Source organism: Drosophila erecta, unplaced genomic scaffold (genome assembly GCF_003286155.1).
Source record: "Drosophila erecta strain 14021-0224.00,06,07 unplaced genomic scaffold, DereRS2 tig00000021-arrow-pilon, whole genome shotgun sequence".
Lineage (NCBI taxonomy): Eukaryota > Metazoa > Arthropoda > Insecta > Diptera > Drosophilidae > Drosophila > Drosophila erecta.
Window position 1 is genome coordinate 2,744,673 of NW_020825198.1, and position 22,358 is coordinate 2,767,030.

A 22,358-nucleotide genomic window follows, 5' to 3' on the forward strand; every position below is an offset into this window, starting at 1 on the left:
TTGTAAATACATAAATAAGTAATGCACAATTGAAGGGTGTGAATTTATTTTGTAGAAGAATATTATTTCCTATTTTTATCACATGTTTGCAAATTATTTGTTGCCTTTTGTTTGACAACTTTCGAAATGGACAAAGTCATTAAACTCTTAAAGCCAAAGCATATAAAAAACCATTTTTACCTATTTCCTTTGAATTAATCAATGAATTACAGCAATGTTTTCCATTTCCAGAACCCCTTTATTTTTTAAATGGCAACTCAATAGAACTGCGAGGTGTGAATAAATTTTATTGGGTGCCTTTAATTCCCACTGCCACAATTTTCCAAGAGTAAACAAGGTTTATCAAAACAATCACTGGTGCTTGTAGATTTTAGGTGCTTCTTCGGGTGTATTATGAATCAGTTTCGATAAAGAAATCGCCGTTACCCACTCAATCACTTACAACTTATAAAGTACACGAGTCAATAAGCTGAGTGTCAAATATCAAGTATACGCAGCGTGCGCGTCCAACTTGATAAGTCGACTGACTTGTCGCCATCAGCTGTGAGTTTAAATTTAGTTCCTGCTAACTGGTAGGTGTTGTACCTTTATTTGTTTACCTACATAGGGGCAGGTTCGCCAATATTTGTGTTCTGATATATGTGTCTATGCTCTCCGAATGATAAACCTAAAAGCTCGTTGATAACGCACTCCATTTGTATTACAAAATGAGAAAGATATTTGCACTCTGCTATTGTGCAACTGTGGGTCACAATCTGGGGTAGTCACCGATCCGTTCTGAAGCTTTTGATAACAGGTGTAACCCTTAAATTCATTAGGTTTATCTTATCGCTTTGGAAGAGCGAAGCATTTGGAGACCCAGAGTCGATGTCCATTCGATGGCGGAGCTCAGTCCAAAGGAGGCAGCTGGCGAACGCGTTTTGCCTTCCATTTTCCACCTCCGAGAAAGCCGCGAATTCAATTCCAACGGTGAGATAACAATTTGTGATTTGGCGTGAGTGTGTTTCCGTTGTTAATGGCCAACATTGCGTATACTTTATTGAAGTGACGACAACGTAATTTCCTTCTGTGATTCATCCAATCGAGAGATAAGTCAGTTGTCCTCAAGAGAGGCAAGGAAAAGGCCAGGAATGATTGAGCTATCCTGATTCCATATGCAAAATCCACCAGAAAACTAATCAAGCTGATTAGATAGACCTCGCATTGACGAATTGTAATTTCAAATTGAATTTATAGCCCCAAATCGTGCGTTGTCTTATCGAGTAGGCAATTGGCAGGCCCAGCGATCACAGGTTGCACAACCCATTACCCGGAATAGCAAGTATCCCTCGCCGAGGGAATAGCACTCCATCAAGATGGCCGGCATGGGCACTGGATTTTCCAAGTGCTTCATACTCTTCATGGCGATTGTCATACTCGTGAGTGCCATAAAGATTGTTCAACATTCCAAATGTGCTAGTCAGTAATTTCATGAATATGCATTTCAGGTCCAGGGAGCTGCTTACTTGGGCTTGTCCATCTGGGGCATCACCTTTCGGGAGTGTCCGGATGGCGTTACTGACTTCAGCGAAAATCCCTTCAAGTACGCTGTGGAACTTATTTACTTTACGCGTGAGTATGGGTTTGTTTCAGAGGTTCCACAGAACGCTATTGCAACGTATCATACAATTTCGCTACAGAGGAGCAATGTGGTGAACCGGTGCTGAAAATATCAGAAGAACAAGTTCCTTTGGCCATTGATTGGGAGAAGTCATATGCCATAACCCACCGGGAGTTCATTTTCATGATAACCTACGCAGTTGTCAGCGGACTTTGGGTAGCTACTTCGGTGTTGGTAATAAGTGAGTTATCCAAAAACCCATTTAGTTTTTATAATAACTGAAGATCCACTGCAGCCACGCTGTGCAGTCCCACCACCAAGCTGATCTCCGGAACAATCTACTGGCCCTGGTTCCTATCCGTGTTAGCTGGCAGTATCCTCGATGTGGTGGCCTCGGTGTATCATGGAATTGACTTAAGTCATACAACGGTACAGTAAACTATGTTCTACGCATCATAAATTATCATGCTTACATTTTTTAGACCATGAAAGATGCACTTGATTACATTGGAGTCACATATAGTGATACTGTTGGTAGTATTTGGACCCTTATGGAGCCCTTCGGCGTATACTTCTCGACGCCATCGATTCTTCTACTGTGCCTTACAAGTCGCGTGGCCATCATCTGGCTGCTGAACATCATTGGAGTCACCTTCTGTCTCTCGTTGTCCGGAATCATGGCGCAGCAGAACGCGAAATCAGCCGCCGTTAGCAGGAGTCAGGCTCCCACCCGACAGCCAACGCCACAGCCTGTGGTGGCCTTAGTCCAGCCGGTGGTGGAGGCCACCGTAGTGGAATCTATTCAGCCTTCGGCACCGCAAGAGAGCCCTCAATATCCGGAACAGATCCGTCCCAAGCCGCTGCCCATTTTCATTCCCTCGGAGCAGGGTTCCCAGCGTCCGAACTCCCAGCAGTTTGTAGCCGGAGATCGCACCACTTTGCAGTCCCCTGTGATGGTGCTACCACCACAAGTTCCCCAACAGAGAGATGCGTTGTCTCCGCAGCCTGACATTAACACCTATCGCACCACCGGGGCTCATCCCGATCACCTCAACTATCCGCCTTCGGAGCCACCAACTCCACGTGCTCCTTCGCCAGCTGTGCAACAACTGGCGGTGACGTCGCCACTAAACAATCGCTACAGCGAGATATATCCTGCTCCAGTAAATCCCCGCGTTAGCGAAGAGCTGCGCAACCAGATGCCTTGGTCGTACACAAGCATGGTGACTAAGCCACCACCGCCGCCACGCAAGCCCCAACTTCAAGTACAGATCTACCCGCAGATTCCGGAACCTGACTATGCGGATCACTAGTCATCATAGTGGTGAACGCTGCTCGGAGTTGATTTGCGCTTAATCAATCTGGATGTGCGGTTGTCAAACGTTGTGTGTTATTGTTACCTTTATTGCATAAAGCTAAAGCTGATGGCCAACTGATCGTCTTTTACTTTCTTCATTGTCCGGCTGAAAACACCCCAGTATTAGACTTTTCTTATACTGGCTATGTTCTGCCACCAGTTTTAGAGTTTCACTTAAATCGAGCTCAAGTGTTTCTCCTTTGCTGGTGTGCACTTCCAGCTTGGGAGAATCCTGACGGATTGCCTTTGCTCCCACCACAATGGTTAGCGGATGTCCAAGACGCTTTGCTTCCAGCAAACGTTTGCCGATAGTAAGCTCCTTGCGATCATCATGCAGCAACTCCTGGTGTCCGCAAATCTCTCCTACATTCAGAAGAAGTTCATTCTCTATCACTTCCGCCTCCGGCTGCTCCTTGCTGCCTTGCTTGGGTCCTATTAAACACACATCGTAAGGCGCTAGGAGCTTTGGCCAATGGAGTTCGTTGTCGGAGGAGAGTACTTCCAGAGCAGCAGCAATAACTCTAGTGATTCCAATGCCATAGCAGCCCATGACTAGCGATTGCGGCTTGCCTTTGGTGTTAAGAAAGGTGGCGCCCAGGGGTTTGGAGTACTTGTCACCCAACAAGAAGGTGTGGGCCACCTCAACTCCTCTTACTTCTTTCAAATCTGAGCTGCTACAGCTCGGGCAGTTGGCTGGTGCCATTACAACCTCAGAGTTGCCAGCAAAGCCGCAGGACTTGCATTGTAGCAGGTTGTCCTCGCCCACGGGCGATACGTAATGATACTCGTGTGATACACTGCCACCCATCATGCCAGTAGCAGCATTGACTGGTAAAGAATTGTACATTAATATTGTGTTTTGTTTTCAGAACGGAAAGTATACCTACCCTTAACAAAAGGAACCTCCAGCTGTTTGAACAACCTATCGTAGGCAGCATTAACTACTGAGTACGTTTCCCTGGCTGTTTCCTCGCAGACATCAAAGGAGTACATATCCTTCATCAGGAATTCCTTGGCTCGCATCAAGCCAAAACGAGTCTTAAGCTCATCCCTGAACTTGGGACCGATTTGGAAGAGTCTCAAGGGCAATTGGCGATAGGAAATAGGTGAGGTGGTGGCCAGCATGGCAGTCACTGCCTCCTCGTGGGTCTAATGAATGAAATAAGTGTTTATTTGAATGAGGAATGAAGAAATCTGCTCACTCTCTCACTGGACTCATTAGGAACTGCTTGCCGCTGCGATCCCGCACCATGTAGAACTCGGATATGTCGCCTTCCAGTCGCCCCGTCTTCCTCCAAAGTCCTGTGGGCGTCAGGATGGGCAAGGTGATCTTCTGTCCACCAGCCTGTAGCATGTTGCTCTGCACCAGGTCAATGAACTTGTCCACCGATCGCTGGGCCATGGGCATTATCTGGTAGGTGCCATTGCTTCCCGATTTCACCAATCCCAGTTCTGTCAGCAGCTGGAATATTTGTATAATTTCAATTTTAACTACTTCTTTCGTAACACCATGGAAGGTGGAACGGAACTCTACCTTTTGGCTGCGGGACAGTTGCTCCGTTTGCTTAACCACCGCATTTTTGGGTGTGATCAGGGCTGGGCAGAAAATGCGGGACGCCTTGTTCATGTTTTGTTGTTAATTTACAGAGTTCTAATGCTGTTTTTCCATAAAAAGACCGGTGAAGTTAGTGCAAAACAACAATGCCAATTGCCAGTGTGACCAGCAATGCGTAATCAAAATAGTGCATATGTGTAAGAGAGAAAATACATACAGTGCACACCCGTTGCACTTGATATTTTATTAATTTTATGTTTTTATTTTCTACTTTTTAGTGGCTGCGTTGTTCGTATTATTATTAAATTAAGGAGTGCGCTAGGTAAGTCCTCTATGATTGATTCAGGCTTTTGAGTAACTGGTTATCTGCGCTAGTAGAATTAAAAAAGAACAATAAATCACGCTGAAACTACTTTTCAAATAACGAAAGAGTGCAAGCAAAGAAATTTTTATAAATACACATTTTACTATAGCTGAAATGGTGTTTGAACGTTTTTATTTTTTTAACTGTATGGTTACCTTTTCTGTCATGACGCGGTCACACTGAATTCTAGCCGGCACATTGTTTTGATAAACTTTTCAATATGGACTCGAGTTTTCAGGAGCTGTATAAGAAGGGCCTGGATATGGGTGAGCAGCAGAAGCAGCGCCAAAAGGAGCTTCTAAAGCAGCAGAAACTGCGCCGGCAGCAGGAGCAGGATGACTCCCGTCCGCTGCAAAAGTCCGAGAAAACGCCGCCAAAGAAGAAAAGCGGGAAACGTTCTGGTCACCAAAAAGGCATCCCGTACAGACCACAACTATCGGAGTGGCTGCGCCATAAGCCCGAGAATCTCAGTGAGTGGCTACTGGTTCCTTGTCCTGTAGGCAAGAGGTGCCTCGTGGTGGCAAGCAAGGGCATAACCAAGGCGTACTCCAAAGGCGGCTGGATGTTCATCGATTTCCGATCTTCGCTGCCCGGCGACTGGCAGCACCAAAAGGCCCAAACAATACTAGATTGCGTGTACGAGGAGAATGCGGACACCTTCTATGTGCTCGATGCCATATCATTTGGCCAACAGCACTTGCAGGAGTGCGAGGCATCATTTCGCTTTTATTGGCTGCGCGCCCGATTCGAGGAGAATGATTATGCCAAGATTAGCGAGCATAACGATAAGAAATTTAAGCTCCTGGATCACTTCGACTTCGAGGACACCTCTGCTGTGGAGCAGGCTCTGCATAAGTATCCCATTTTCCCGGAGAACAAGCCAGTGCTTGATGGCTTCCTATTTTACCATAAAGAGGCTAGTTATGTGTGCCGAGAAACTCCCTTAGTATGCTGGCTGTTTCCATTTATGATGCAGGATGTTCTGGGCTTGCCAGTTAGTAAGAGCTATAAGGCTCCCGAAGACTACCAACCCAGCCATGCTTTGCAATACATGGATACGTTTGACCGAAAGCTGGCAGAGCACCGAAAGACTCTTAAGGAGCAGAAAAAGAAAGTGAACGAGCAGGAGCAGGAACCACACACCATGGAGGCGGATGAGGGTGTCGAGAGCGACGAGTATGACAGCCTAAAGCGAGTACTGGATCAACAGCGACGTCTGGAGCTAGGTGAATTCGACATGGACTGTGCGGAGCCGCCATCAGCTGATGGCTGCTAGGCCAAATGGGCAGCGGTGGGGGGGTGGCTTTTCTGCGCAGGCGTTTTGAAAACGCGGCCCTGGACAAATAGCCTCAGCTCGCGCCCAGGAAAATCAGAAAACCCAGATTGCGGCCAGCCCAACCAGCAACAAAACTTATTGAAATTGTTAAAAAATATATAACCAAACATGGTCATTCAGCGAAGTTGGAAAATACCCACTGACGTGGGCGGTTCCTTAAACAGCGGCACGACATCAGCGAACGAGGTGCAGCAGCGTACATCTCCGGGCATGCAGCTGCAGGCAGCAAACTCCTCTTCAGATGACTCCGACTGCTCTAATCAAACCACACATTCGATGGACACACGGGTGGCCAGTCCAGTTGAAGGTGTCAGAAAGCAGACGGAGAAGGATGTGGCACCTGAAAGCAACACAATCACCTTGTCCCTGCTGGGCGAGTCCACATCCTCCGATGCGGATTCCTCGCAGGTAAGGAAAGAAGTCGATTTATCTGTGCAAGCGAGTGCTAATATTTATTTTTCCCACAGAAATATGTAACCACAACAGATATGGCCGAGAACATGTTACAACGCATTCGGCAACGACTCGGTGGTTCCCACAATATGGAGAGTGGTGGCAGTGCAGAATCCGCCATGAGAGCCCTAGAACTCTTGAGGATCAGTGTACAGCAAGCCTTTGATGCGGAGGTCAATGAGCTAATTAAAAAATATATGCAAGTAGGTAAAAGTCTTCATGGCAATGCAGCCCATTCTTAATCCGTGTTTCTTAACTTGATCCAGAACTACTTTAAACCCGCTTTTGGCAACATCAAGGAGAACCTGGGCCAGCATTCTGTTAATGAGGAAACGCTTCAGAAGATGTCCTCGTGTGCTTTGTTGGAGAATGCCAAGGCTCAGTACACGAACTTTGTGCGCCAGCATCGTTTGGTTGCTAACGCCACAGATCAGCAGCGTTTGGCTCTTAAACGCTCAGCTAAACAGGATCCTAACCCAATTAGTAAAGTGTTTGCTGGAAACGCGGGTTTTGTGCCAAACAAACCCATGCCCTGCACGGCGACTACGTCCAACCAGTTGCCAACCCAGAACCAAAACCCTGCGGCTCAACCTCTCCTGCTTCCTCAATCGGAGTTGCAAACAGTTCAGCCCCTGCAGCAGCAGCAGCAACAGGAACAAACACAAACGCAAAACCAACAGCAACCGCAGCATCGCTCCTCGGTTACTCCATTGGTGGGTGGCACTCTGCCCACTCCTGTGCGCCGGCAGATATTCTGGAACACCGCCCAGATCTCGACTACCACCAAGTTTGTGTTGGATGTGCAGGCCAACCTAGCGTTTGGTTTTGGCACCGACGGTAAGGAACGATTGGCCAGCAAGCATCCAGAATTGATACGCTACCTACCGGATGGCGAGGACAGGGAGTGGCTAGCCACCCGTGGCATTATTCCCGCCGAGAATCGCAGCTCACGGTTCTTGTTTCTCATCTACGATGAAGTGTGCCGGCTGCAGCAAACACACGAGCTGTATCGGCATAAAACCAACATAGATCTCAGCATGATGCTCACCTTCAGCGTCACCGATGCCATGATACACAAGATGCGGCTGTTCTTCGTGGACCTAAACATCAAGAGCCGCGGACTTATAACCAACTCCTATATTTTGCCCAGCCAGCAGCAGTCGGGGAATACCAACAACAGTCATTTAAGAAACGCTCTGCTCCAGGGCGTCTCATCTCAGCAGCAGCAGCAGCAACAACAGGCAACCACACCACCGTCTGATGAAGCTGCGCTGAAGGAACTTCCGGCGGCATCACCCACTCCTTGTTTGCAGGGCCAGGTGGTGGGCAGCACAACAACGCCGTTGAAGGCCAAGCTGGCTGCCAGTTCTACGCTCAGCTCCTCGCATGCCACACTTACGGCTTTGCTAAACAACGGGGGAGCTGTCGTAGGAGCAACTCCGCCAGGGAACTCCACTTCCAGCACCATTGCCAAATTTAGAAATTAATTAATGTAGATGTTCATAATTCTAATGCTTGTTAACAATTACAACTGACGTATTTTAGGTAGCTGATTAAATGCAGCTCAATATTTTCGTTCTGTGTATATGAGTTTGAAAACACCAGCAATTCTGTAGCTCTAAATCATTTGCTTTCATCTGCGAAAGGCGGACCATAACCTTGCTGTCTAATATTTAGTCATATCCAACCTAGAATTGTAATAAACGAAACTACAAAAGTAATAGACAACTTCAAATAAATATTTGATGTTTATTGAAACTCAATTTGATATACATATAGTGTGGGTCTCTTTTGGTTTTTCTACAGTTTTTTTAAACATAATAGTATATATTTAATATGTACGTTCATATTTATATAGTTCACATTTTTGTATATTGTTTTACATAGTGTACGCAGGTAATGGCTAAGTTATTCTTTAACAAGTAGTGGATTTGTATTCTTATAAGCCTTGCTACAGCCCTCTCGGCACTTTTGAAGCGCAATCCTCCCCAGATTCCAGCCCAACGCTACACGCTGATATGGTGTTATTTTTACAGATTTCAAAGTACTTGATACCCATCACCTCCGGCCAAGTACAATAAGTAATAGTAGTCGTAGATTAGAGTAAGTAGAAAAGACCAAAAATACCTAAGAGTAGTTGATACAGCTTACTGTGCCGAATTCAGAACATTAATAAGTAGTTTTAATTTTGAGATAGCACAACCATTTTAGTTTTCGTTACCCAACTAGGTATATCAAACAACAGCCAGATTGTGAATAGTAATTAGCCAACCGAAGAAACACAGGAATATATACGAGTATATATATATATTTTACCCTGACTACCTTGACAGCTACCAAGTACTTACAAGATACAACAACGGATTATCTGATACTAAGTATTCCTCTTTGGGTCTTTAAAGCAACATCTAACAATAAGGAAGGCCCGCGGCTGCCCTTGAACAGATACAGATACAGATACATGTACTATATAGTTGCCTTCACGATTAGAGAGAGCTTAAGGACATTTGAGCCATCGTGACTGAAGGTAAAAGTGTTAGGACCGTAAAAGTTCCACAAATTGTTTGCAGTTAAAGTACTCTAGGTAGTAAGACTGAAGTGTAGGCGTTGTATAAATAAATCTAATGTGTTTGTAACCTTAGTTTGAAACTCCAAGTCGCTAGGCTGAACGCTGATTAGATATTAGATTTATACACAAGTTCCGAAAATGTAAATTTTTCACTTTTCACTACACGAGATTGTCCTGTTTGAGTGGCTGAAGCGTCGGGAGAGTTTGAAGAACAGGAGAAAGGGATGTCTTTAATCTTCAACCATGCCGTGTTGTGTTGCTACCAATGTCCTACCATAAAATGACTACAGTAAATTCGTCTTAATCACGCTTTAATCGCACTCAATTCTCGCACCCACACAAGCACACACCCATAAAGATTGTCGATTTAAACTAGATTCCGTTGGTTTGTTTCTCCAATTTGCGATAATACTAGACATTCAGATGTGCAGAGTTTCAGATTCAGATTCACAGATATACAGCGTAGAGATCTTCAGTTGTCCAGATATTCGGACTTGTTGTTCGCGGAGCAGTTGAAACCTTGCCGGGGTTATCAGCTGTACAGATAGCTGGGGCTAGCCTACTTGGTTTTGGGTTTTGTTCTGCGAAACACTTAATTAACACTTACTCGGATAAATATGCATTTGTCAGCTACCAAGCTTTAAATCCCTCTCTGTGGGCGGAGGACCCACCCACTTCGTTGCCTCGAAGTTTCGACATTATTGTTTTGGTGCCCGTTTCGTTTCCATTTTTCATACCACATATCCACATATCCACTTCCATTCAAATGCGAACAACATTAAACTTTCGCAAACACAACAAGCTAAAATATATAAACGCGAGTAAATATGCCTCTGGTACTGCGATTCCTCAATTATTGTGCTGTCTGATTTGGGTACTCGGATTCCCCATCCTGTTGCTGCCCTATCTGCGTACCCTACTTACAAAGCTCTCTCACCACGAATAAAGTATTTAGTGTAACATAACCCGACCCGATTCCACCTGCCAGCCTAAAATGCTAAGCTCATTTAACTATGACTAATACATACAGGGATAGGGATAGGATATCTTGGGTTACAGTGTATGCGTATATGGTGTCCATAACTTAGGCGCTAACAAATTGAGCTTGCAGTGGCACTCCGATTACGTCCGACTCCAGGCGACTCCGGCACTGCATGTGGACTGCGACTACCGGGTTGTTCGGTCAGGGAGAGTTGTCCGAGTCGGAGCCTCCGTAGCTGTGCATCGGGAAGAGCGGGTACCATCCGTTGATGGGCTGGCCAATGCTCAGCTTGTCCAGGTTCACCTCCGTGCCGCCCAGTCCCTGGTTGTGCTCGAAGCCCACGCACCGCTGCCACACCATGATGACGATGTTGCGACCAAAGACGTCCGAGCTCTGCGTTTATATGGAGATTCGTTATCGTTACGGGTTACTCGTTTGGGTAATTACATGGCTTCCATTAAAAATATGGCCCACCCACAGGGTCTTAACCCTCTGCTCGCCCACGCAACTCTAGTTATGTCGTTGGAAAAGTATATCATCTTCACTAGAAATTAAACTTAACAGGGTCGAGTTCACCGATTATCAGATACCCGTTACTCAGCTAGTAAAAGTGCGAGAAATTTCAACATTATCCTGGCAAATCGATAGAAATTGGAAGAAAAACGGACAGAAGGACATGGCCTGATCGAATTGGCTAGTGATCTTGATCAAGAATATATATCGGAATCGATTCCTTCTATCTGTTACATATTTTTAAACGAATCTAGTAAACCCTGGTACCGGGTACAAAAACATATTTATTTGAATGAACAGATTTTCATAGGACCTACGAACCCAGTTACTCATAGCAGGTGCAAAACGAGGACGTGGGCATGCAGAGGGTTAAGGCTGGGCCACCTGCCAGCCACCCGCCGGGCGCGGAAATTGGGCTCGTCGATGCTGCGCGGCCAGTGGCCATTAATCGCATTACAATGCAGGCGGCAGGTAATAACATCCGGACGTGGCCGTGGTCAGTATCAGAATGGACGCGGGCTGGCTCCTCGTCAGCATCATCATCATCGTCACCTGCCAGGCGTTACAACAATGGGCCATTTGCTCACCTGGTACTTAATGGTCTGGCGGTAGAGGGGCTCCGCCGCGTGGCGCACCACGCGCGTCTTCTTCTTGTGGCGCAGGCGGTCCCCGTCCTTGATGTAGCACTTCACGTACGTATCCGGCGGAGTCTCGCAGTCCTCGTTGACGATGTTACGGGCGCAGATTAGCTGAAAACGAGGTGCAGTAAGGGAGGACAATAAAGAGGCCAGGTATCTTTCATTTTCATTAAATCTGGATATTTTCCATCTCCTAGGTCTGTAACGCCACCTACCTCCACCTCCACGTTGCCCTTGATCTTCAGAAATCCCATCTTCAGCTCACCGTACCGCGCGGTGGTCAGGCGGTAACCCTTGGGATGGATCTGCGAGGGCCCGAGCTTCAGGCCATAGCTGGACTCGCTGGCCGTGAGGGGGCATGTGTTGACATAGCTGCCGCTGAGGGTCTTGACCACGCTCTGCTTCCGCTGCGGGCTATCTGCTCCGGGACTATGCACGCCCAGTCCCACTCCGCCCCTCTGATAGACGCTGCCCTTGCGGGTGGGCGTGCCGAGGGGCGGGGTCTCGGTGACCTTGGCCACGTACATGCTGCCCTTTCGCTGCAAGTGGGTGGTGGTGGTTGGGGGTGGCGATGCCTGGGACTCGTCCAGCTGGAACATGCTGCTCTTGCGCTGCTGCAGTGGATTGGTGGCCAGCAGTTGGCCCTGTCGCTGCGTGTCCTGGGCCACATTCGACGCGGATGCGGCCTGCTTGAGCCGGGAGAGCGCCTGCTTGGGACTCTGCGGCGGCAACTGGCTGCCCGATCCCTTCCAGCGCGGCCTGTAACGCTTATCCTCGTCTTCGGACGGCGGACTGGTGTCGGCATTGCCCACTCCTATGGGCAGCTGCTGCTGCAGGTACTGCTGCTGCTGCAATTGCAACTGCTGCAGCTGCTGCAACTGCTGCTGCTGCTGCTGCGACAAATCCAAGACGGAACTCTTGCGGCTACTCGGCCCGCTCGGCAATCCAACGCGACTGGCACCTGTTCAGGTGGAAATCTTAAGTTAGAGTATTCCCCCACGTAATCTTCTTCAGCTTTTCAACTCAACTCAATGTATCAAGTAATACCGACAGTGATGGGAACTACCGATTAATCTATGTCTATCTACTAAGAGGCTAAGGCTAACTACCAGTTAAGACCACAAACATATGTTACTTGAGCCCTGATTAAGGGTCACATGCAGCTTTAAGTAATCTGTCTAATATAATATAATATTTTAAAATATTCCATAGAGTACCGAAAATTTAAAAATCGAATTTAATGGTATAGGAAATATTAGATTACTTAAGATCTCGTTGAGCATTTCAATTTCCAATCAGAGTTCCCCATCACTGGCTGTTGGCAGATTAGAATGAAAGGTTTTGCAGGACTAGGACTAAGTTAAGAAAAAGGAAATGCTACACTGAACAAAGCATGCAGCTAAACAACATCTAAATCATTTACGATTTGAAAATTGAGTCGTTTTTAATTGCGTTTTTAGAAATTTCTCGTTGATCTCGCAAAGATAGTTTACTGCATTCTTAAGATGCCCGCCGTAGACGTGGACACTGCCCTGTTAACCATGGGTAAAAGAACATTTAAAAATATATAAAAAAATATGCAAAAAAAGGATAACCGCCGCTTTTCACCAGGTTATGGGTTTGGTCAGGTGATCATTTTCATGGTGAGCTTTTTCGTGTACATGTACTCCGTAACTGAGTCCATGACCGCTGGCTATCTCGTGGTGCTGACCTCCTGCGAGTTCGATACCTCACACGAAGAGAAGACCCTATTGGCCAACTCCCTTCTGGGCGGGATGGTAGCCTCCGGATTGTTCATTGGCTTTCTGGCGGACAGGTACGGCCGCAAGTTCGTTATCCGGTTGGCACTCGTAGGAGCCCTGTGCTTCTCGATGATCTCTGCTTTCATGCCGGAGCTCTATTCGCTTTCTGTGGCACGAGTGGTCGTGGGAACCTTGTATGTGGCACGGACAACAAAATGGAGTACAATGTCTTAGCAACTCCCAATATCTCCTACAGCCTCTCGGCGGTTGCATCCTTGCAGGTGGGATTCCTGGCGGAGTTCCACGCCGTCAAGTGGCGACCAATTACTGTGGCCATTTGCAGCCAATCGCAGGGACTAGCGCTGATCTACTGTCCACTGGTGGCCATGGCTATTCTGCCCTACAACTGGCATGTGGACCTCAGCAGCTCCTTGAATTTACGGGCCTGGCGATTCCTGATGATGATATTCATGATTCCCGGCTGGTTGGCCCTGGTCGGTATCTGTCTGGTGCCGGAGACTCCGCATTTTCTTGTGTCCATCAATAGGCCGGACAAGGCCCTCGTGGCCCTTCAGTGGATATGCCGAATGAACAGGAAAAAGTGGGAGGACATTGACATAACTCTGAGTGTAGATACATCAAACGTGGTCGATCAGGGAGGCTTCTGGCAGAATGTGTGGTACGAGTATAAGCTGCTCTTTACCAAACCTCAGGTCTACAAGTTTTTTATCTGCCTCATGCTTATTTTTGGGATATTCTTCACGTAAGTGAAATCAAGTGCACACGTCTTTGTTTTTTATTTTCGCAGTGGCGAATTATTAACGAGTTTGCCTAACTACGCAGGTCCATTGGACTGGGCATCTGGTTTCCGGTTATCCGCAACATGGACAACTCGGGCTCGAACCGTTTATGCGACCTCGTCAATAATAACCCAACATTTATGAGTCGCAAGGATGCGGACTCGGCGGCACAGTGTAACGACGAGATGACCAACCTGATCGATCCGGTCTACTACGGGTTAACCTACATTGGTTGTTTTATCCTGGCCTCCGTATTGGTGCACTTCATGGTCCGGAAGTATGTGATTGCGCTGCACATCTTCATTTCATTTATCCTGGGCATAGCGCTAAACATCTTGAAGCAGCCGACCATCGTGCTAATCTTTTTCGTGCTCATGATGGTGCTGCCTGGCGTCCTGATCCCGCTGGCCACCTCGGTGCTAGTCGACTGCCTGCCCGTCAATTTGCGCGGAAAGGCACTCTGTATGGTTCGATCACTGGCGCGATTTGGTGGCGTTTTGGGCAGCACCATGGTTGGGCTCTTCATAAGGGTCACCTGCGATGTAACCTTCAACATTTTCACCATCTGTCTGGCAAGTATGTGACGCCTGGGTCCTCCAAGCCGAATGTTCGATTTCATAAGACCTTCACTCTCCGCAGTTTGCGTCGTTTTGGCACTCTATCAACCCAGGGACATTGTGTAATGCTGTATGCTCGTCCAAATTGTTCCGTGTTGCAATAACGAGAAGTTTTTGAATAAAGATCATATCGTAAGCGTCATTTTATTTGTCCCACCTTTTTTTGAGGACCATAACGGTAGGAAATAGTCTAGCAATCTGTATTTATGTTTCATGCACATTCAAAATTACCCAGTTGTAAGCCTTTTTTTGCGAAATGAAATGCTGATAGCCAGCAGCAAAGATGAGTGACATAGATGAGGTTTTCACCAAGCTGGGTAAGTGCTGCGCACCCTCGGATGCTTCTGTGACCCGATCATTTTGTTCTGACAGGTTTCGGTAAGATGCAGTTCATCATGTTATTTTGCTGCTTTATACTGCAGCTTTGGATGACCAATGAGCAACTGGGATTCGGAGTAGTAATCGCAGGGGCAAGTTGTGAAATGCATATACACGACAGGCGGTTGGCCTGGTTAATGGCTGCAAACTTCTCGGCCCAGATGATATCCTGTTTCATATGGGGCCAGTTATCGGACTCGTACGGCAGACGCAAGATCATCGGAATTACGGGTATCGTCGCTATTATATCTTCCTTGACCTCGGCCTTCATGCCGGAGTTTTGGGGCTTCCTGGTCATGCGGACAGTGGGTGGCTTCTTGTGAGTATAGCCGAGTACTCCAATCCTACATCATTTGACTTGATCATTTCCCTCCACGCTTAGCATTGTGGCGTTAGTTGTTTGCCTAATGACCTACTTGAGTGAATTCACGAAGATCTCCTTGCGACCCAGGGTGCTGACCATTATGAGCTATTCCCTCGGGATGAGCATGATCTACGTGCCGTGTAAGAATCGATTCACTACCATCTTCAGATGAGCAGATTTCTCCTTCCTCCAGCTCTGGCCGGTGCTCTGCTGTCCAAGCGAATGGAGCCCAGTGGCTGGCGCATCCTGCTGGTGTGCAACCAGCTGCCCGGAATCATCGGAATAATCCTTCTGATATTCCTGCCCGAGAGTCCGAAGTACTATCTGTCGATTGACAACCAGGAGAAGGCCATGCACGTCATGGAAAGGGTCTGCCGAATGAACAAGGGCAAGGAGGTCACTCTAAAGAGTCTGGGAGTGGAGTCGCTCACCCAGCCGCGCCTGCGTCTAGCGTAAGGATCCAGTTTTTGACACAGTATTGGGATGCTAACTCATTCCTAATCCTTGTTGCCAGATCCGAGATGCGCGGACGGTGTTACGGCACCAAACAGCTATTGGTAAAACATGGCAAGATCATGTGGTTTTTCTTCATCATATTTTTTACCCTGACGGGCCTGTAAGTCCAAACTGGCAAGTTGTTGGCCCTTTTTCTATCTCTACCCTTTCCTTTTAAGAGGTTTGGCTCTGCCCATCTGGGTGTTGCGAATCAGGGTTCTTACGGCAACCTACGAAGAGATGGTGCCATTATGCGATCGCCTGGAAGGAATTGGTACAGAGTCGCATGGCGAAACAGAGGTACGATTGCAGTGCAGTTCGAACCGTTTCTACTCCCTGTTTCTTGCAGTGCATCCTGACCTATGCGCAAATGACGGATCCAATGATTCACGGATGCGTTGTCCTCGGCGTTTTTATAGTCACCAGTGTTGTCTTGAGTTGGCTGAGTCGTCGAGTGGTGATTATAGCCTTTGTGATCATTTCCATTTTGGGATGCGTGGCCCTTAACTTTATGGTGCATTCCACCATGATACTGATTAGTTTCTTCGCCATAATCGATCCGCTCCTATGCAGCGTCAGGTTGGCAAGTTCCTTGCTCATAGATCTCGTACCCACTCATCTCAGGTAAGCGATCCATCCATCGTTTCCCTCGAATATTGCAATATGAGTTTCCACGCTGATTTCCAGGGGCAAGGCCGCTGCTCTAATCACGATGACAGGTCGGTCCGGGATTTTGTTAACCAGTGTGTATGTTGGATATACCTTGTCGCACAGCTGCTATGTTACCTTTAATACATTCATTGTATTTCTCTTGGGTAAGCGTTAACTTTACCCACAACCATAATGTTATGATTGATAATTCAATTTTACTAGTCTCCGGCATCCTTGTGTACTGCCTACCAACCGAGTATCAACACTCTAGCTTTTCAAATTAATAAATTAGTAAATACATTTATATATGAGCTTCTTTTTCAAAGTCAGAATTCGTTCGTTTGGCAATGGTATGCATGATATGCGCAACTACTTGAGGTTTTGTGGCTCTTCCCTATCAGTCCTGCCAATCGGGCCATCAATCATTCAATCAATTGGGCGCACAGCACGCAGTACAAATTTGATGTGCCCCTGCGCTCAGAACGGAAAAAGGATTATGGCGAAAGTTCAAATATTTTTGTACACCAGCCGAAAATAAAATAAACGTCAAATAAACTTGGCGACAGCTGCGTTTATATAGTCCTGAGTGGATTTTTCCCTGTTGGTGTTGGTGTGTTCGAGCCCAGCGGATATGAGTGTGCGTAAAAGGCAAAGCGGAAACGGAAGACGAGGCAATCGCTAAGCGGCTTAATAATAACTGTCGAGCAAGAAAATCGAATCGAATCGAATCGAAGGGAATGGAAGTGAAGGAAGGAAAACGGGAAGCGAGAAGCAGAAAAACATATTGGCAAAGACGGGCAGCTTTTTGCTGAACTGGCACTACAATAGGGACAGCTTGGCAGCAAGGATCCCCGGCGAGAATGGAGCCGTCAATTCCGAATACAGCTTGTATATATATGGTACATATGTGGTATATATACATACATATATATGGGTGTGTGTGTGTGTAGAGGACTTTTCCCAGACAGCGACTCTGCTTATTTTCATATTTAACGGCTTGTTTGTGGCTCTGGGAAATGCGAGTTTTGGCCAAGTTCTGTTGTCTGCCTTCTGTGGCTGTGAGTTTTCATATTTCGCATTTGCGCCGCTTCTGCTTTTGAAAAGTTCATTTCAAGGCTCAGCTATTTCGACGGGGCGTTGAAGGGTTTACGAGAGCGGCGAACTGTGGCAAAGCCAACAGGTAATAAGGGGGTTTCCCTCGCCGAGCTTTGCATTTAAAACACGCATTTACTCCGAGTTTCTGGCTTTGTCCTGTGTTTTTTTCGGAACTTTTTCGGGACTGCGAAAATAGCATCAATAAGCTTAAATAAGCCCCAGCCGCAGACGAGAAGTTTTCATGAGACCCGGGTGTCCTCCAGTGGATTATCAAGCAGCACGTGAGCCTGGATGAGTGTGTAATGAGATTTCGGCTTTCCGCTGCTCGGATAACATGCATGCGAGCGTATATAGACGGCTACAACTAAGTAATTGTGTGTGAAATTGGGCGTTAATTAGGTGGCTTGCATGCAGAGCTAGCTGGAATCGAGAACTCCAGGTTTACGGCGCTAATTAAGGTTGAAAAAGAAGAAACCAAAATGCCAAACGCAACTCAATCTCAACTCAAGTTCATTTTGCATTCTTACCAGTGGTGAGTGATGTTTTGGTGGTGTTTCTAGTGTGGTACATACTGTAGTTCTTGCTTTATTGCAGTTTATGTTTGTTAAATACTTGCTGCTAAGCTCAATTTGCAGGTATTTCTACGTTCTTCTTGGATTTCTTGTTTAGTTTACAAAGGGGTTTAAAAGGTTTTTTTTGCTTTTTCAGTTTTTTTCGGTTTTAAGTATTCTGTTTTCTGTTCTCTACCATTTGTGGTTGCTCTGGTGGTGCAGTGTGGTGCTTGTTGGCCCACTCGAGAGTGAGCCCTTTTCATTAGGTTAGATTAAGGAAAAGAATTACGAGTAACTGACAGGTGCTGAGGGCTTTAAATAAGTGACTTTAGTTAGTGCTTTATGCATAGTTTACTTGATTTTGGATTGGATTTAATTAAGATTTGTGTGGCTTTGCTGGGCTTTCGTTTAGTGTTTTGTCCAGTTTGTGTAGGGTGTGTCAAAGCTTTGATAATGCGACACCGATATTGTGGCTAATATGGGGAAAGACATGGAAGAAGTTATTAGATAGAGACAGTGGCAGATTCATATGTGTAAGATGCAGTGTCAGGTATAGTGGGTGTCCACATAGCATGTAGCAGCAAGGCACAGTTGGGGTTTAGTGGGTATCAAAGGAAATGCAAAGAGACACAGGAATATAGCAGATAGAAGAGGTGAAAGGCAGCAAGAGATTCTTGCAGTGAGTGGCTCAGATCTCGGTGTTGTGGTACGGATAATCATACTAACTGAAAAGATTTCCTTTAGCAATTCAGACCCCTCCCCATTTCGGTGACATACTATACTTCTCAAGAGCGTTTAGCTCATAGCATAACTAATCGTGATTACAAGTTTTATTTTAACTTGGCACCCGAGCAGGGATCCTTCTTCGAGAAATTAAGGAACTAAATGAATTTCTATTAGAAAAGACTTGAATCAATCGCTTAATTTTGCTAATCGCTTGGTGCTCTTGGGCATTACCTTATGTCAACCTATTTGTTTTCAGTGTTATTCCCCCTACTCACGTCTCGATCCCATGCGCTTGTGCTGCTCGGTACCCAGACTCATGGTGCGCCCCAGCTCGCCGCGGACAGCCTTCAAGGATTTCAAGATCTCATCCGGATCGCGCCGAGCCACGGACGAACGGCGCCGGCCCACCAGATAGGAGGTGGGCGGCGTGGCCATGGCGTCCTCCTCCAGCCGATTCTTTTCGGCATCCTGGAAGCTCGATCGACGCGAACCCGGCAATGAGCGCGAGAAGTCCTTGCCCAGCTGGTAGACCTCCACCTCCATGGTTTCCGACTGGGAGGAACCGCGTCGCGAGCCAGCTATCCAGGCGTGATCCGGATGCAGCAGCGAAGTTCCATCTCCGATGGAGTCTACATCATCGGAGTTGGAGCGCTGCATATTGTAGTCGCGGCGCAGCAACCGGGTCACATCGCCACTAGGTGCTCCTGCGCCGGCTGCAATGGAGCCGCGTGGCGAAACACTCGGCGATTTGCTGATGCTAATGCCACGCAGTCCTTTGGTGTCCTCCAAGCGGCACCAGATGGCCTGGTCGTCGAGGAATGCCTGCTGCAGCTCGATGCTGCACTCGCCCAGGAAAATGGACTCGGTGTGGGGCACCAGGTCCCACAGCTGAATGTCTATGTAGCGATCCATCAAGGTGTCGGCCTTCACATGGCCGAAGGTCAGTGTGGCGTTCCAAATGGGATTCTGGGTGGGTCGGCTGACCTCCGTTTGTTGCACGCTGCCATCGCCACTGCAGGTGGAAATAAAATTTAGGAGTCCGTAATAGAAGTTTGAAAGTTGTATGAAATTTCAGCAAGTGCTGCAAAGTATGCAGTGGACTAAATAGCGTTGTGTTTAAAACCCTAGTGATTTCCGGATGCTTCTCTTTTCCCAAGTCTATCAATCTAACCAATCAATCTAGCAATGGCGCCCGAGCAGGAACCATTACGTTTTTACTCACCATTTGGGCAGAATGCGGACCTTGGCGTAGGCCTCGGGCAGATTGCCGTGTCCGTAGGCCTCATCCCTCAATGCCAGGTCATCGCCGGCCATTAGGGAGACGACCAGCTCGTTGCGCTCCGCATGGTACCAGACCTGGATCTGGACCCTTCCGGTGACCAGCTTCTCGCGGGCAATTTGCTCCTGTGGCGACCAAAAAGCTCGTTAGTTCACGGATCACAAAGGCTCCTCCTGCGAATGCCTGTCGCTATTCAACTCTTAACAATCGCTAGGAATATATATATATAGATATGGCAAAGTCTAGATTTATTAGCCTAGAGCCTAAACAAAAGCATTTTGTTGTCTGCCTATTTACAGTTGTTCGGCTGGTTTCTTGCTCTCTGAAAATTTGCGTGTTTGTTTCGCTTTTTTTTTGTTTTTTGTTGTGTTCTCGGATGTGTGTGTACATAACTGAACAACAAATTAAAGCAATCAAAACGTAAATAAAACTAATTAAACGAGTGAGAACGAAGGGGCGGTGGCAGGGCGTGGAGGGTTCAGCATGCCAGTTAAATTGCAACGCATCCCCCTGGGGGCAAACACAAATACGAAAGGCGAAACTGAAAGGCAGGCACATAAACATAATGCAAATTATGATGTTCGCACACTGGAACAACGATGTGCATGTGCTCTCTATTTACAAAAGGCAAAATACACACATGCCCATGCACAGATAAACAAAGCGGACCGCAAATGCAATCTGCTCGGGGCCTTCTGTCTAGCGTTTTCTATGCCCCAAAACGGAAGTCATTGCGGTGCAGTTGCGCATGAAGGTTGCGATTGTTGCTGTAGTTGTGTGTGGCATGTGTGCACCAAGAAAAACGTCAACTCTGCCCCCTTCAACTCGCAATTCAGTTGATTTAAGAGCCTTTCAACTAATCTGACAACCAAATTTGGAAATGGAAGTTTTCATATAGATATGGAGTTAGTTTAAAACTGAACTGCAAGCATGTTTTCCAAACGTTAGGCCACTATGTATTTGAGGTGCACATTGTTCGCTGCCAGTCAAAAGCATTTCAATCGGCTGCTGTAAATTCCCCTCGGGTTTTATTATTTTTTGCCGTGTCCTAGTAGTTGGTAAGTTGGTGGCTTCATAACATATTCATGGCGTGTACATGCGCAGCAGCAACAACCACACGTCCGAATTGACTTTCTCCATGGCGGATCTGCAGCGGAAGCCGCCATATTGCAATAACGTGTTGCGAGCGGAAATGGAGCCCACATAGAAGCACACTCGTGTGTGTGTGTGTGTACGTGCATGTGTGTGTGTATTTGGAAACTGCGAACTGTTGCTCGGCAACTTTTTACGAGCGAAAAGGAGAAATATTACATTATGCCGCACACTTTTCATCTGTGGAAATCGAATTCGTGTTGCGACTGTCTTATAAGTGGGGGTGGGGCATGTTTATTTTTATCTACAGGTAAGCAGGCACATGTACTGGCTGGATTATTGGAGTTTATCAGGCATCAGGCATCAGGCAGGCGCCGGCGATAAAAGCTTAAGCACTTGAAAACTTTGAGGCTCGTCGTCGTAGTCGATAATAATAATGACGAGGGCCCCCCAAAAAGGCGAAAAAACGGTATACAGGGCTGAATTGTTGTTCAAAGTTTTCTAATTTTCGACATTTCCAGCATTCGCAGCATTTTATGCCTCCCAGCTGTCAATTAAAGGACGTCAGCACCTGTTGCTGACAAGTCCGCCAAGACAAAAGTCACCGGGTTCCCTCGGGAGATGATTTCCCCCGCAGTGGGAAACCCACACGCCCACTTGACACCTGCCCGTTGCTTTTGGGGCACTTCAGTGTGATCCAAAGTTTTCGGCAACCGCAATTCCCCCTTTTTTCTCTGGAAGATAACTCAAAGTGACACAAAAGTTTGCCGCAAAAGTTGCGTATGAATAATAAACAGAGGCATGCCAGTAAATGGAGAGACATATACATAGACAGCTAGGTGGGCCACAAAAACATATATACATATACATATACATATATATACAGAGAATTAAACACTTATTACAGATGCCATATGCTACGTTGATAGGATATTTACAGGGGAGGGAGCAGGAAACAAAGACAAGTCTTATTGCATCAAATTCAAATCGAATTGATTATACTTTTAAAAGTCGTATGCATATTGTGGGTTAACTGATTACATTCAACAGATCAATCAATCAATCAGTCGCGTGGAAGCAGCACAGCTCTAGGGTCAATCAATCTGCCATCAATTTAAATAATGACAGTAGTATTACTCTCGGTTTTAATTTTGTACATATATTTAGATTGTTTCGGTTTTCGGTTGTTGTTCGCCTCGCT

General features: G+C 46.7%; 7 protein-coding genes across 11 annotated transcripts in view; 5 read left to right on the plus strand and 2 right to left on the minus strand.

Annotated features, from left to right (window-relative positions):
* Nucleotides 1–841: 841 nt before the first annotated feature.
* On the plus strand, nt 842–3,032 carry LOC6546135. 2 transcript variants are annotated; one of them, XM_026977384.1, is made up of 6 exons: nt 842–969; nt 1,046–1,418; nt 1,488–1,611; nt 1,680–1,841; nt 1,896–2,029; nt 2,083–3,032. In XM_026977384.1, exons 2-6 carry the CDS (start codon nt 1,356–1,358, stop codon nt 2,911–2,913), a joined length of 1,314 nt encoding a protein of 437 aa, XP_026833185.1. In that variant the 5' UTR covers nt 842–969; nt 1,046–1,355; the 3' UTR covers nt 2,914–3,032. The 2 variants fall into 2 exon arrangements, with proteins under 2 accessions (XP_026833185.1, XP_001971301.1); XM_001971265.3 differs by having other exon boundaries at nt 844–969; nt 1,237–1,418.
* Nucleotides 2,984–4,681, minus strand: LOC6546136 (probable proline--tRNA ligase, mitochondrial). 3 transcript variants are annotated; one of them, XM_001971266.3, is made up of 4 exons: nt 4,492–4,681; nt 4,168–4,419; nt 3,845–4,106; nt 2,984–3,785 (listed from the first exon to the last, which is right to left on the minus strand). In XM_001971266.3, exons 1-4 carry the CDS (start codon nt 4,582–4,584, stop codon nt 3,016–3,018), a joined length of 1,377 nt encoding a protein of 458 aa, XP_001971302.1. In that variant the 5' UTR covers nt 4,585–4,681; the 3' UTR covers nt 2,984–3,015. The 3 variants fall into 3 exon arrangements, 2 of the variants coding, with proteins under 2 accessions (XP_001971302.1, XP_026833184.1); XM_026977383.1 differs by having other exon boundaries at nt 4,160–4,419; XR_003407696.1 differs by having other exon boundaries at nt 3,696–3,785; nt 4,160–4,419.
* Nucleotides 4,682–5,023: 342 nt separating this feature from the next.
* Nucleotides 5,024–6,304, plus strand: LOC26526636 (snurportin-1). Its single transcript, XM_015158834.2, has one exon. It carries the CDS (start codon nt 5,097–5,099, stop codon nt 6,150–6,152), a length of 1,056 nt encoding a protein of 351 aa, XP_015014320.1. The 5' UTR covers nt 5,024–5,096; the 3' UTR covers nt 6,153–6,304.
* LOC6546137 lies at nt 6,257–8,465 on the plus strand. The gene is made up of 3 exons (XM_001971267.3): nt 6,257–6,620; nt 6,680–6,868; nt 6,932–8,465. Exons 1-3 carry the CDS (start codon nt 6,321–6,323, stop codon nt 8,150–8,152), a joined length of 1,710 nt encoding a protein of 569 aa, XP_001971303.2. The 5' UTR covers nt 6,257–6,320; the 3' UTR covers nt 8,153–8,465.
* A 54-nt stretch (nt 8,466–8,519) lies between these two features.
* Nucleotides 8,520–22,358, minus strand: part of LOC6546285 (regulating synaptic membrane exocytosis protein 1) — a 63,840-nt gene continuing 50,001 nt past the window's right edge. The window contains exons 13-17 of the mRNA XM_015157985.2: nt 20,009–20,190; nt 19,062–19,798; nt 11,583–12,328; nt 11,317–11,478; nt 8,520–10,609 (exon numbers count right to left, since the gene is read on the minus strand). Coding sequence (XP_015013471.1) covers nt 10,418–10,609; nt 11,317–11,478; nt 11,583–12,328; nt 19,062–19,798; nt 20,009–20,190 — 2,019 coding nt within the window. The 3' untranslated portion in view covers nt 8,520–10,417. The remainder of the gene's footprint in view (nt 10,610–11,316; nt 11,479–11,582; nt 12,329–19,061; nt 19,799–20,008; nt 20,191–22,358) is intronic.
* Nucleotides 12,601–14,668, plus strand: LOC6546139 (putative transporter SVOPL). 2 transcript variants are annotated; one of them, XM_026976837.1, is made up of 5 exons: nt 12,601–12,912; nt 12,979–13,303; nt 13,366–13,872; nt 13,953–14,485; nt 14,549–14,668. In XM_026976837.1, the coding sequence occupies exons 1-5, from the start codon at nt 12,873–12,875 to the stop codon at nt 14,590–14,592; spliced, it is 1,449 nt and encodes a 482-aa protein (XP_026832638.1). In that variant the 5' UTR covers nt 12,601–12,872; the 3' UTR covers nt 14,593–14,668. The 2 variants fall into 2 exon arrangements, with proteins under 2 accessions (XP_026832638.1, XP_026832639.1); XM_026976838.1 differs by having other exon boundaries at nt 12,979–13,183.
* LOC6546140 (organic cation/carnitine transporter 7) lies at nt 14,709–16,700 on the plus strand. The gene is made up of 9 exons (XM_001971270.3): nt 14,709–14,843; nt 14,899–15,223; nt 15,287–15,408; nt 15,462–15,720; nt 15,783–15,884; nt 15,943–16,063; nt 16,113–16,387; nt 16,451–16,578; nt 16,637–16,700. Exons 1-9 carry the CDS (start codon nt 14,810–14,812, stop codon nt 16,696–16,698), a joined length of 1,428 nt encoding a protein of 475 aa, XP_001971306.2. The 5' UTR covers nt 14,709–14,809; the 3' UTR covers nt 16,699–16,700.

What these genes read in the sequence shown, in the direction of transcription:
- LOC6546139 (XM_026976837.1), top strand. Translation starts at nt 12,873, where the DNA reads ATGCCCGCCGTAGACGTGGACACTGCCCTGTTAACCATGG. An exon ending in CACTGCCCTGTTAACCATGG is followed by an intron (nt 12,913 to 12,978) that starts GTAAAAGAACAT and finishes GCTTTTCACCAG; the next exon opens with GTTATGGGTTTGGTCAGGTG. An exon ending in TTTCACCATCTGTCTGGCAA is followed by an intron (nt 14,486 to 14,548) that starts GTATGTGACGCC and finishes CACTCTCCGCAG; the next exon opens with TTTGCGTCGTTTTGGCACTC.
- LOC6546137 (XM_001971267.3), top strand. Translation starts at nt 6,321, where the DNA reads ATGGTCATTCAGCGAAGTTGGAAAATACCCACTGACGTGGGCGGTTCC. An exon ending in CCGATGCGGATTCCTCGCAG is followed by an intron (nt 6,621 to 6,679) that starts GTAAGGAAAGAA and finishes TTTTTCCCACAG; the next exon opens with AAATATGTAACCACAACAGA. An exon ending in TAATTAAAAAATATATGCAA is followed by an intron (nt 6,869 to 6,931) that starts GTAGGTAAAAGT and finishes AACTTGATCCAG; the next exon opens with AACTACTTTAAACCCGCTTT.
- LOC26526636 (XM_015158834.2), top strand. Translation starts at nt 5,097, where the DNA reads ATGGACTCGAGTTTTCAGGAGCTGTATAAGAAGGGCCTGGATATGGGT.
- LOC6546136 (XM_001971266.3), bottom strand. Translation starts at nt 4,584, where the DNA reads ATGAACAAGGCGTCCCGCATTTTCTGCCCAGCCCTGATCACACCCAAA. An exon ending in AACTGTCCCGCAGCCAAAAG is followed by an intron (nt 4,420 to 4,491) that starts GTAGAGTTCCGT and finishes CAAATATTCCAG; the next exon opens with CTGCTGACAGAACTGGGATT. An exon ending in AGCAGTTCCTAATGAGTCCA is followed by an intron (nt 4,107 to 4,167) that starts GTGAGAGAGTGA and finishes TTCATTCATTAG; the next exon opens with ACCCACGAGGAGGCAGTGAC.
- LOC6546140 (XM_001971270.3), top strand. Translation starts at nt 14,810, where the DNA reads ATGAGTGACATAGATGAGGTTTTCACCAAGCTGG. An exon ending in CAGCCGCGCCTGCGTCTAGC is followed by an intron (nt 15,721 to 15,782) that starts GTAAGGATCCAG and finishes CCTTGTTGCCAG; the next exon opens with ATCCGAGATGCGCGGACGGT. An exon ending in TTTTTTACCCTGACGGGCCT is followed by an intron (nt 15,885 to 15,942) that starts GTAAGTCCAAAC and finishes TTTCCTTTTAAG; the next exon opens with AGGTTTGGCTCTGCCCATCT.
- LOC6546135 (XM_026977384.1), top strand. Translation starts at nt 1,356, where the DNA reads ATGGCCGGCATGGGCACTGGATTTTCCAAGTGCTTCATACTCTTCATG. An exon ending in TCATGGCGATTGTCATACTC is followed by an intron (nt 1,419 to 1,487) that starts GTGAGTGCCATA and finishes TATGCATTTCAG; the next exon opens with GTCCAGGGAGCTGCTTACTT. An exon ending in TTGACTTAAGTCATACAACG is followed by an intron (nt 2,030 to 2,082) that starts GTACAGTAAACT and finishes TACATTTTTTAG; the next exon opens with ACCATGAAAGATGCACTTGA.